Genomic DNA, 12,897 nt, shown 5'->3' with positions numbered 1-12,897 from the left:
GTTAAGATTTGTGCGTGTCTGGAGTTTAGTATCCAGCTTGCTGGCGAAGTCAGAGGTGCTTCCAGTAATTTGCGTCGCGGTGGCTAATTCGTCTTGCTCTCGAGTGAGTGATAGCCATAGGTCGGTAGATTACTGAGAGGCAAAAAAAAAAGTGAAGGGAACATTTTTGGGTGCGGATGAGTGAGGGAGGCATTAGTGTTTCTTTTTTAAAATAATTTTATCGCAGATTCGTGAGGTCAGATGCAAAAAATAGTTTCGTGCAAAGATCCTCTATACGAGAAACGATGATTTTTGTCGCTTTAGAGCGTTAGCTTTCTTCAGCTCGTTCCTCAGTTTTGGCGCCGCCGTCGGCATCCACGGCTGCGTCCACACCGCAGATTGTAAGGAAAACGATGAAGATGAAGCGCCAGCCGCGTTTCTTCGTCATTGCTGATCGTCCGCGCACAGGAATCCTGATTGAGTGTTTTTTTGAAGGTTGTGAAAAAGAACGACGAAGTGTTGTAGCTAAGGTGGCTGCACATCAAAGTTGGGACTTACTTTGTCGCTCCCGCTTCTTCTCTCCTTTGGTGCGAGTGCCAGAGGTTTTGCATTGCATCAAAGTTGCGAATACCTTCATGATTACATAACAGATACCAGCAGATTGCCTTGCTAATTGCGTTAAAAATTTCCAAGATTTGAAAACATCTCCCAGTATATTTGTTTTTTTTAATTTTATGGTCGTGTCTTCGGCATTTTTTCTCTCTTTAATTAATCTTTGATTTATTAGACTGGCATATTCATTACTTCGCAGTCAGTTTATCCTCTTCTCTTGGCCCTCCTGACTGAACCCTGGGCAACTTCCCTCGTGGACATGCACCATGCCGCTTAAGAAACAGCAGCAACATTGACCCAGTGAAAAATATCGTCATTCATATAAATGCGTACCCTATATGTAGAGCATTCGATTCACGCCATCCGTGGGAACGAGAAAGAATTAAAAGAAGAGCGAATTTCTGCAGGGCACTTTTTTCGGTACTGTGTAGCGCAACTGAAAAAGCGTCGTAAATACGTTTCTGCTTCGAGCCATTTGGGCTTTTGCGCTCTTTGCTTTGGGTTTAATTCTGTTCATTTCGCATCAGATCTCTCTTGAGTCCGTTTAGAAAAACTAGTAACATGGCCAAGAGAGTCACACTGACGACATGCTCGCAAATTCTCAGCGAAGCGGACCCCATCAAGAACTGGGCGGAGCCTTACCCGTGGCGCGCTGACGCCACCTACGCAGCTATGCTGGCTCGGGTGAGTGTTTTCATCCTGGACCATGTGCTTGACTTGAGGTGTGCCTAACGCTTAAAGCATAAATTGAACAAAGCCATGAGGGCATGTTTCAGCGTGATTTCTGAGTGCGTTTGTCCTGGTGCCTTTGTAATGTGCCTTCATGTAAGCCTACTCATATATATGTAAAAATCACCCCTTGCGAATTATTTTGCATCCTTTATTGCTTTGTTCTCACAGGCATTTTCTGAATTATGGATCAGCTGGAATTAATTTTATATTTTTTCACATAAACAGCGAATAGTTGACTTTTGTAAAGACGGCTCTGTTTTTGAACATTGCTGTCGTACAGAAAAGCACGCTTGCGGAGGATATTACGAACAGGTATTGCGGAGGGTATTATGAAGGGCACTAAGAATTAGAATGGGGAGGTTGAATATTCAGCATGAATGCACAAAATAAATAATGTTGTTATTGCATCGATGAATGTTTTCTTTTGCCATTGTGAGTAACTTCATAAGTTTGTGTATTTCCCGAGCAAGCAGTGTGTTTTCATTTATGAAACATTTTGTAACCACGATGGAATACTCAGCTGCACATAAATACAGTACTTTTCTTGAATAAATTACGCATGTTTGATGTAGACGTTCCTGCGCATCTGCGTGCGTTCGTATGACTTTTAATAATTTTGGGCTTTAAGTAGAACATGGGCAGGAAATAAATGGCGAACGCGTTATATTGTACTAGTGAGTGTCCGCTATCATTGTCTCCTGTTTTGCGATGCACCTTGCGTAATACAGCGCGCACACCAGGTAGATTACTCCGTCCCCACCATACGTTGTCCGCCTTAGGAAGAGAAAGTGTGAGATGAGAGCCACCCTTCCAAAACTTTTAAAGTCCGTAATATACTTAACACGTAGACAATCACAGCGACGTACTACACGAGGCTAACGGAGTGGATTCCAAGGGAAGGAAACGTAGCAGGGGGCGGCAGAAAGTTAGGTAGGCGGATGAGATTGAGAAGTTTGCGGGGATACGGTGGCCGCAACTGGCAAAGGACAGGGTTAACTGGAGAGACATGGGAGAGGCCTTTGCACTGCGGTGGGAGTAGTCAGGCTGCTGCTGTTGCTGCTGATGATGATGACTACATGATTAACCAGCGTAAATGTACGATCGAAAGCCAAGTTCATGAAATCAAGTATTCCTCTACCAGTTCGCTGATGCGAACGGTACTTTGTACGGCTTCCAACTTTCTTTATTGTTGATTGGTTTTTTTAGTGAAACTTCATCATTAACGTGTACATTTAGCGTGTTGTAATGAACAGGCACTTGCAGCTTGATAACTTCGGCGAGGAAGGAATGGGTTAAAATGAATCAAGGAAAAGAGGAGCGGACCCAAACAGTGGTGTCTTAAAAGTGGAATTAGGTAAAAAGAAAATTAAGCATTCCCAAAGTGTTTTGCGGTCAGTGGGCTGTAAACGTCAAGGGTAGAGCCAACCCTGCTAACACGTCCGGTCAAACACATGCGGCTTATGACGGGCACCCCTTGCAGAAAGAATGGTTGCACTCTCCATCGGAAGACATTTTCGCTTGTACAAGCACCTACTGCCACACATTCTGACTTGGCGTTGGCTGGTGTCGTTATCTGTTACCACGTGTCATCAAATCTTCGTTTGTTCTCTACCCCACTCCCCCCCCCCCCCTCACATACACACACACACTTTTTTCTTTCTCGACTTGTATCGCAGCTGGTGCACGCCCACATGACGGATGCTGGCACCTGTGGCTCCCTGAGCAGCGACAACGGCTTCCTCAGCTATCCGCCGCATCCCTTCAGCCAGCGCACCCAGCTGGCGCGCTTCCGCATGAACCTCACCACCGACCCCCACGTGCTGTTCGTGCGCAAACCCGTGCACGCTGCCCAGGCGCTGCTCGGAAAGCTGGCGAGCCGCGTAGTCGCCGCAACCGTCCGCCCCCAAACGCAGCACGACGCTGGCGAACCGGCGCCGCAGCTTGGCGTCATCGCCACTGCTTCCGGGTGAGGAGCGGAGCCTTGTTGGTGCGAGTTTCAGTAACCGGCGCAACACATCGGCTATGTCAGCGCCGAATTTAGTGTTTATTGCGAGACTGCGATACCACAGTTAGTGAGTGAGTGAGTAAGAGAGAGAAAGAAAGAGAGAGAGAGAAGCATTTCATTTAAGAGCAACAAACCAAGCGCTCAAAAGATGCTAGGCGTGAAGGACCATTTAATGCTGTTTAATGGAAACGAAGTGATGATAAACGGCTAAATAAGGAACAGCATAGAGACTGGACGCAAGCGATACACTTATAACGCTGCTCTTTGTATATCATCTTAGCGCTCTTTCTTTCGTCATGGCCATTTAGAAACAAACCAGAATCAAATTTGCACGTCGACCGTGACGTGTGCCGACAGCATAATGTCAACCCGTAATACAGTATTTAGGACAGCGTTTAAATGCATCGAGTGGCTTGCACTCGGTTGTTGGAATGATGATTGGCTAGCTCAAGTCCTGGATTCTTTGACATCAATTTTAATTGTGAGGCAAGTGTGCAATAATGTAAGGAACCGTTATGGAAATAGTGATGGTAATGGTCCATTCTTCTACTCCGTAGCAAAATATTTATTTTGAAGTTTGTCCGTCGCTCGCATCGAGTAGTTAACGCTACCATAGAAAACCAATGGTGAACGTTTTTGACGATAGAAAAAAAAAACATATATTTATATTTATTTATATATCAATATATCAATATATTTATTGCATAGTGGGATCTTACGATATATGAAAAAAAAAACTGCGTTCATGAACAACTTCCCGTTAAAAATTCGCTTCTCCAGAATTTCTGGGTATGATAATGAAGCATCCAGTTGTCTTGTTAAGGAAGACTTGGAGTCAGCATTTCGAAGAGCGATGTCATGCAGCGAAGAATGGGAACACAGGCCCGACGAGATAAAACGAACGCGCGACGCCTTTTGAATCCAATGCACCCATTTGGACTCGCCGTGAGGTCGCTGGTTTGCCAAAGATGGCGCCACTGTGGCGGCGCGCGGAAGTTTCTCCTCCGGGCGCGCCGCTAAGTTGCGCGCTGCAACTCCGCAACATCAGCGCCACGGCTGGCCGTGAAAGTGCGATCTTTGTGATGCCACTTTCGGTCAGATATTTTGTCTGCTTATTTTTAATTTAGTCAACGCGGCGGCCTATGAACAGGCTCGACAAGGAGAGGGGAACACAGGCAAACAACATCGGCGTGTTTAAACAAACAAAGAAGGAACACTGAGCTAAAAAATTATGATGAGGCTTAAAAAAAAAATGGTACGAAATTCCAGTACGGGAGTGAGAAAGGGAGAATTTCTTGACAGTGGATTCTGGAAATAAATTGTTCGGCAGTAGGGGCAGTATTTGTGAGCGTACGAAAACGGGGCTTAACACTGAATGTTTGTAACGTAAGTCTAGCTCTGTCTTTCCGGTGGTCGGTTTTGAATTCATGGTGGCTAGACTAACTTTATTCAGTAGTGACCTCCGAGCATCGGTCGGTGGTTTTCGTTTTGGGTAATCCAGAACGGCCTTCGTCATGAGGTGCTCATCTGCGCGTTAAAACGCCTCACTCCTTTTGGGCAGCGGTGCATGTCGCATCGATATTCTTCAATCCCTTTAGCTTAGACTTTATGGTTATCCTCAAGTGCTGGCATCCCGCATGCTTACTAAACTGCTCCTAACGCTACATCCAAACTGCAGTTATTTAGGAATTCGTACAAGTTTTATATTAACAAACGTCATGGCCAAGCGCGATTTTGAGCACCCCTCTGCTTGTCTTCAAGCACCAGAGTTATATTACGGACATAATTTTTACATCAAGTGGTAGCATGTCGAAACTTGTGTGTACTGTGCTATTTAAGAGCGTTCCTTTTAGAGAGACAATAGACAGAAACAATTGCCGACGAGATTTCTGTCCAAAACGATCCCTGCGGCACCTAGAGTAACCAAAGCAACAATCTTATGTAACAAAAATGAGCCGAAAGTAATTAATTTATTGAGTATTCCTCAAACCGCCGCACCTAGGGGCCGCCTTTGAAAGCTCCGACAGTAGGGGATGTGACGTCAACCCTACCTGTTGCTCCACGCCTGACGCTTTGCGCTCCACACCTTACGTACTCCTTTCCCGCTCCGCTCGTAACCCCCTCTCTACGTTCCACGACAGCGTCTTCATCGAACGACGCTCTTTACGGGGCGGTGTCTCTCTTATTGCTAAGGCAATAAAAATACAGCCATCCGCTAAAAAAAAAAAAAAAACCCGGAAAGATGACTGTACTTCAGTAATCATATCTTACGAATGAAAATGAGGTTCTTTCGCAATATTTTCAGATCTTTATTTAATATCGCTTTAAGGAATCGTCACAGGCTTTCACGGTGGCGTCTAATCAGACGATGGCTCCCTACTGGACGGAAGGTGGCATTTATATAAACGCGGCGCAAAAGCGCCGCACAATACATCCGGCCAGTGCAGCTGCTAAACGCGCAGCTAAGCGTGCTGCTAATCATGCTGCTAAACGTGCTGCTAAACGCGCTTCTAAACGCGCCGTGAGAAGAGCTGTGCTCAAAATTGCATTGCCTCAGAGATAAACGTCCGGGGAATATCTTTTTTTTGTTTTGTCTAATGCCGTACATTGTGAATTTATAGTTTTTGAGCATTTATTTGTTTTAACTGCGATAAATTTATTCGACGGGAACAGCTGCGTCCCTCAGCCTCTTCCTGACAATAAAAACAGGCACCTGAGCTCAGCAACTCTGCCTGACAGTCAGTAATTCCACCACGTACGAGATAAGGCTGCACAAAAGCAGGCGCTCACAGCAAAAATGAAGTAAAAAATGAGAACCCGGCCAGGAAAGAAAGAATGTCTGGTCGATGGCGTATGTGTGTGGTACATTTTACTTAGTTCAAAGTTTAACGCAAGTGGTGATTACCACTTACACCAAGCGACCAAGGTGCATTAAAAGGTGTGGGTGGCGTTCTTTCCTCTGCGGTAATGATCGGTAACGAAAATAAAAAAAGTGCATAATGAGAATGCAGGGGGAAAGTGCAATGAAACTATAGTTCCTGGCACGCATGACATCTTATTGGCCATCTGTTCGAATATCGCATGGAAATGCAATTATCGCGCAGAATTTAAGCTAATGTCCCTTAATTGCATCATTAAAACCGTTTACAACAGGTTAAAAACAGAGCTAGAACAAATAAAACTATTGAAGCGAATTTAAGGAGAGAAATTTTTTTTATCTTCACTTTCACAACAGTGTCTGTTTCATAACTTTGCACCAGCGTCAAAGACGGGACACTGAACAGACAGAAAGATCTCTGGTGTCTGTCGCTGGCACAGAATGTCTCAAGTCGCGAATCACCAGCTAGCTAGCCCAACTTTCTGCTTAACTGAATGACAACAGTCATTTGTTGAAAAGGTGAGTGGGGCCGGAGTGACATGAAGGTCCCGATGTAATATCAACTTTCCTGTGCAACACCAAATAACTTTAGCACCCACTCCCGCAGGTCAACTTGATCTTGGGTACGCTTGCTTTCAAAAGTAAAGTATTAGCTGCAGATAAGTGCAAGTCAGACCACCGTGCTACATTTCTGAGCACATTAACTCTGCCGTTTGCTATAGAACACCAAGCTATGCTGTCTATGCGATTACTCCTTTTAAGGTAACGCACATAATTTTCGCTTCCGCATTTTTGATTGCGCGTCTGCATTTTTACCGTTATATGCTGTTATTTCCCCGGCTGACATGCTTCATCTTCTATGATGTTTTCTTTCGTCGTTCCAGAGTGGGAGGGGGAAGCGGCAGTGCCTAAACGTCCGCTCGCGCACGCGCCCGTGCATACACGCTGCGGCAGTGCTGTGCGCCGAGGAGCGTGTAATTGATGGCGAATTCATTTGGTGGCAGACAGGTCTGCGCTTAGCAGCTCCCTTTCATTCCTGCCAGGCGACAAGCCCTTCGCCCGCACACTCTCCAACACGTTTATCGGACTTTTTTTCCTTCTTTTTTTTTGCCCACGAGGACGGGCCGGTCAGAGAATGGTCGACAGAGGGCGAGGAGGGGCGATAGATGAGCGTCGGTCGCGGGTCAGGACGGTGATCCTCTGGCGCGGCGATCTCCGCGGCCTGTACACCCCTCTTCCTCGTTTCTCGTCAATTATTCTCTTCATATTTCACAGGGGGACGCTTACTTGCTTGCGGATGTTTATATTGTGATCCGGCCAAATTTGGTATGCATGCCCGCTCCCCGACCCTTTCTCCACGGGCGTGCGCTGCTCTCGGGCGGGGTGCCGGCGCTAGATCTGGGGGCGGCCTGTCTCCCTCGGCGCCCTTTCTTCCCTAGCGTGAAGCGACGCGTCTCCCCTTCGCGTGCGGGAGAAAGGGTCTTGCGCAACGCGCCCCGCGGCCGCTGCGGCCATGCGGGAACAAGCGTTGTCCGCGGAAGCCTGGATGCGCGTCCGCGGATCGATCAGGGGCGCCAAAGGAGTCGCGCGTCTCCCGCACGCGACGGCGACGACGCTTGCCCCGCGCGCTTTCTACGGGGGAGGCAACCCGGCACTGTGCGCACTGGCTCGACTGCTGTCGGGACGCTGGGCTCGACCGACTGCATTTTGGCGCGCATACAAAAAATTGCAGCAGCTGCTGCCTGCTAACTTGTGCCGTATTTCCCTCCCGCAGTATAAGTCCCCGATTTTCCTTTCAAAATTTTGTCGATCTGACTTATGCCGCGGTACGACTTATGTAAGGAATTTTTATCTAAAGTATCAGCGAGAACTTTGCGAGATAACCCGGCATTTTATACACGCTGCGCTTTTTTTGCATGTGTTTTAGGAATTACTTTTTCTGTGTTTTCAAAGTGGCGGTAAACATCCAGAACAGCCAATGCGCCAGCATGGCAGGCACTGAACCGACGCTCAGTTCGGTTATTTAATAATGCTTTAAAGCTAAGCACCTTTCATGCAGCAGGTGGTAGTGTACGCTTTAAACTTTGCGACTGTTATAGTACTAGAATATACACACTGTTTTTTTTATTTTGTGTCAATAAGTGGGGGCAATCAATCACATTGTTACAAACGCGCTGTTGTTGCTTAAAAAAAGTACCGTTACATTTCAAGAAACCGGCCTTGGCGCAGCCTTACTCCTTCTTCACGCTTTTCGGGCTAAAGTGACTTGCATCGTACAAGCACAGTCTTTTGATAATTTTACACCAGACAAGAAAGTTACACGCAACGCTATGGGATGCCGCCTAAATTGACTCGGCGCAGCGTTGATTGGGGAAGTCGTCTCCTCTTTGAAAGGAGACCATAATCATCCATGCACACATGGCTTTGGGCAGCCTCAGAAATCACCGAATTCTTTGTTGTCCTACAGAACATGCCCAAATGTACTAAGGAAAGCGTGGAACTAAGCCTAAATTAACTTTTTCTTTTATGTGTCAGAAAACATACAAGGAACGTCTGCAGCGCAATTCAATTGAAGCTTCACGTTAACTTTGTTAAAGTATCACCATGAATCACCGTTAATGATGGCGGCTTGGTGCCCCCTAATCCACGCTGGCACCTAGAACTCTCGTAGTGGCCGGTTGCGTGTTTGTAATAAACATCCGGGGAAATTTTGACTCCTAAATTAATATTATAGGATGATGGTAAAATTTCCGCGAAGTCTGCTTGCCTCTCAAGATGCAGCGTGGTGGAAACGTTCAACCGTCTCACGCTTTCATGCGTTCTCGGTGGTTAGAGCTTACCAACCGAGGGGGGGAGCGACAGGATAAACTTCAAATTTTGTCGACTTTATGATTGAATCAACGAGCTTCCGCGGCATGCTTCTGGATTTATATTAGTGCAGTGTAATCGCGGTTACCGTGCAGGGCGTTGCAGCTTGTACAAAGGTGCAAGTTACATACAATAAAATACGGTACCAATTAGGGAAACATTTCACATTGGAAGCGAACCGCACAGGTTTTTTACTACAGTGCGCTCATAATAACTTTGTTTGCTCGACCAAGTCTGGGATTTGCAAGGTCAGTTTGAATTACTTGAAGGCTAAAACAAAGATGCAGTCAAACCTCGTTGGCACCAGGCGCTTTATAACGAAATAATGGATATAATGAAAAAATGGCTATTCCCATTGGAAATTCTCACAGGTGCCCATGCATTTGACGTCTCGCTTTTAGGAAGTAAAATTTTCCTACAAACCGGCATAATTATCAGTTGTTTATTTTCTGAGAATTCGGCGGGCCTTTTTTGGTGTGTATTTCAGAACGTAAATCTCGGTTTCTTTCGGCGAATGTTATTTCCCATGGAAGAATTACCGTTTTTTTTTTCGTTGATATATGTGGCAGTTCTCTTAAATCAAAAGTCACGTCGATTTTCTGCCGGAAAGAGCAGTTGATGCAGCGGTAATTAATGCACTTATGGTCCTGTATCAACAATGGTTGCAATATAGAATGCTATCACGGTAAGAAGTGAGAGTGAAGAAGTAATAAAATCATGGAAATATAAGTTTACTTCTAAAATCTAGGTTGCACAAAAATCAAATAGAGGAGAGAAAAAAAAAAGAACAAGCGAGAGCAACGAGGAAAGGAACACACACTTACACTAGCCTCACTTAGGCAAGCGCAAGCAGGACTTGATCGAGTTGCCTTTTTGTCGGAACTTCATCTGGCTGTGGAGTTTAAATGCAAGTTTATTTTTTGTTTGCGACGGCTCGCTCCTTCAGTCACCGAACAAACTTTGAAAGGAGCGAAAGCTTCACAAGAAAAAAAGTTTCAGATTGAAAATACTGAAAAAGTGGCCGCAGCCGAAACCGAGGAGAAGGCAGAGTATGTGGAATTACTTAGTCCGCATGATGACGGCAGCGATGAAAGTACCGCTGACCCGTCGCTGGAGACAAAACATGGCACTTTTCGGATAAGTGCGCTTGTGCCCAGTTGACGGCAGTTGGATGCGGTTACAAACGTGCACGGTTACAGACAAAAAGCTCCGTAGCCAAGCAACGGCTCTAATAAGGTGACGGCAGATTGTGATGTGAAGGCGCTGTACACAAGTGGACAAAGCTTCACGAGTTCTTGGAGGCTCTCGGTCGGTGCGAAGCGTGTCTAAAGTAGTAGAGCAATGCCGCAAAACGTACAGATGCCCTACTTAATCCAACGATCCCGTTGTTTCACTGTCTTCCTGGCTTCCACACTTGGTGAAATTTGTCTTCCGACCGTTTGTAACTCGCGCTGAACAACCACATAGTTGTGGAGAAAATTTCAAGGATACTGACCTTTTTCGGTTGGAACCGAATTTCCGAAATTGAATTCGGCGTACGTTTATCGTTTTTGTTTTTGTTTTTTGGTTTAAATTGTTAGCTCCAACGCCTAGATACAACGAACCCAAAGTGAACCCCACTGTCAAGGATGGCTACCGACGCGTCGGTTTCTGGTTACGGAGAAACCAGGTCCGCGCGGGGGTTCATAGTGGCCAGGCTCTGAGGACCGCCGCCTCGGGGAAGCGGCCTTACGGCCGGCCGCAGGCTTAACCGCCTGCGGGATGCCGGGGGATGAGGGCTTAGTACTGCCTCGTAAGAGTCTGGCGAAAACCGAAGATGTGTGGAGTACCGGTGGAGTAGGCCCGGGTCATCTCATCCTAAGCCACGTTCTTGGTTAGTGGCCCGGTCGCCCAGCCTTGAACACTCACTCCTCAGTAGGAGAAGAGTAAGCTAGGAGAGGAAATAAGTGCATGGATGGTTGGAGGAAGCACAGATGGTCCCCCCGGAGTCTGACCGGTTCTGAGGCCGCGAGGCCGTTGACGAACTGGGCGTCCACTGGCCGGGATATCACACATACTTCCGGTGTCCGAAAAACCGCGAAAAACCTTCGACGGCTAGTAGCCGGCAGGTGGGAAAAGCCTTCTAGTGAGCGATGAGGAGCCCCAGGTAGCTACTGACCCCGTGTTAGGTTTTCCTGTCTCCGACGGTCGGAGCCCGTTGCGTATGGTGGGTGGTCGGGCATCCCGTGAGTGGGGCCGCACCATTGGGCAATCTCGATGCTCTCCCTGCCCTGGCCAGGCGGGCCAGAAATGGAGTCGAGATAATCGAAGGATCAGAGCAAAAATCTCGCTGTCCCCATTCCCTTCCCACGTCCCATTTCCCTTTCCGCTACTTCCCAGGGGAGGTCAGGGGAGCCTCCCCGGGCCCGCTCTCTCGGCTGTGGGTCGCTAATGTAGCATTTTCCCTAATATTTTATTTTTCCACCCACGGGTGGTCAAATTACAACTTGCCTACGGGCCTCCTCTTTTATTTTTCAATTGGGTTAAGCCTGTTGTGTGTAAACGGTGCAGGCAGGGGCCTATTATTTTTATTTTCTTTTCGGTTGCCCCAACCTATTCAATGTCAAGGATATTGTTTATTTTGCCCACGCATGAAAAGATGACGCTGTTAGCTCCAGTGCAGTCTGGTAGTGTTGGTATATCCTAAAAAAATAGCAAGCAGATTGGTACGTGAACCATGCATTAGGTTACTTGTACGCGGACTTTGTATAGAAATTTAATTTCTGGAACGTACTTCATGAAAAAAGTCGAACGGTAAAAAAAAAAACAGAAACAGATACAGCCCTCTTTTACGAACAATAAATTTCGAAGACAGGTTTGGCATATGGTTTATAGTTATTCCACTGCATGCTTAATTTTTTTATTCAATGAAAAAGTGAGACGCTTTTGAACAGTAGCAAGGAATAATAAGCTGATGACCCGCTTTGAGGCTTTAGGGATGAAGACGTATAAAATGAGCATGACACTAACAGTAAAGACAAAAGTGATTCTGTTGTTTGGGGTATTAGCGTCACTGAACGACGTGAGCAGTGTCTTATAGCAACCAATGTAAGCCACAGGTAGTCATCAAAGCACCACACCTTGAATAAAGAAACGAACAGGCAAATGCCAGAGGACAGGATGAAGCCAACGGCTGAAAAGAAGGCAACTCGATCAGAGGCGAAACTTTAATGAGCAGGTACAGCCTGGGCAAAAGGAAAGGGAAAGAAAGTGGCTTTACACCTTGTGTCTTGTGAGTACGTTGGCAGCCCCGTTAAAGAGTTAAGGGAATACATTTTTTGTTGTGTGTAGTCTTCTTGCGAATGGTGCGGAAGATATTGGTAAACTTTGACCACCACATAGAATTCACTTACGCCCGAAATGAATTTATGTTTAAGCTAATTTTCCAAAGCTGTTTCGGTTTCGGTATCAGTAACGGCATTGTATCTTTGACGTCACAAGTAAGTTGTGGTCACTTCAGGCACAAAGAAACTGCAATATAATCGCTGCTGCGTCCTTTTAATTCGCTCCAACTCTTACGCCACGTTGCTCCAGAAGTTTGAAATACAGCAAGGGAAGAAATAGTTGCTACACTGTAGTGTCTACAAGACTTTCGTGACCTCAACCCTGCTTGTGGCACCATAGGTACCGTTCAGAAGCTGAAAGCGAAACCGAAACTATGTTGGGGAACAAATTCAATTACAAAATGTAAATTATTTACCACACGTAGGTGAATTCCTCACGATGATCCATGCTTACTGATGTATCATTCACCTTTCATAAAAAAAAGGCATGAAACGGAAGT

At 46.2% G+C, this 12,897-nt stretch overlaps 1 protein-coding gene across 1 annotated transcript in view; it reads left to right on the top strand.

The window, feature by feature from the left end:
- The window catches only part of Idua (alpha-L-iduronidase), a 79,992-nt gene that overhangs the window by 54,514 nt on the left and 12,581 nt on the right, over nucleotides 1-12,897 (top strand). The window contains exons 7-8 of the mRNA XM_089578911.1: nucleotides 1,197-1,275; nucleotides 3,000-3,289. Of these exons, the coding sequence (XP_089435037.1) occupies nucleotides 1,197-1,275; nucleotides 3,000-3,289 (369 nt within the window). The remainder of the gene's footprint in view (nucleotides 1-1,196; nucleotides 1,276-2,999; nucleotides 3,290-12,897) is intronic.

This window comes from Amblyomma mixtum, chromosome 3 (genome assembly GCF_055824585.1).
Source record: "Amblyomma mixtum isolate Tamu chromosome 3, ASM5582458v1, whole genome shotgun sequence".
NCBI classification, from domain to species: domain Eukaryota; kingdom Metazoa; phylum Arthropoda; class Arachnida; order Ixodida; family Ixodidae; genus Amblyomma; species Amblyomma mixtum.
This window is presented reverse-complemented; position numbering and strand designations above follow the sequence as displayed.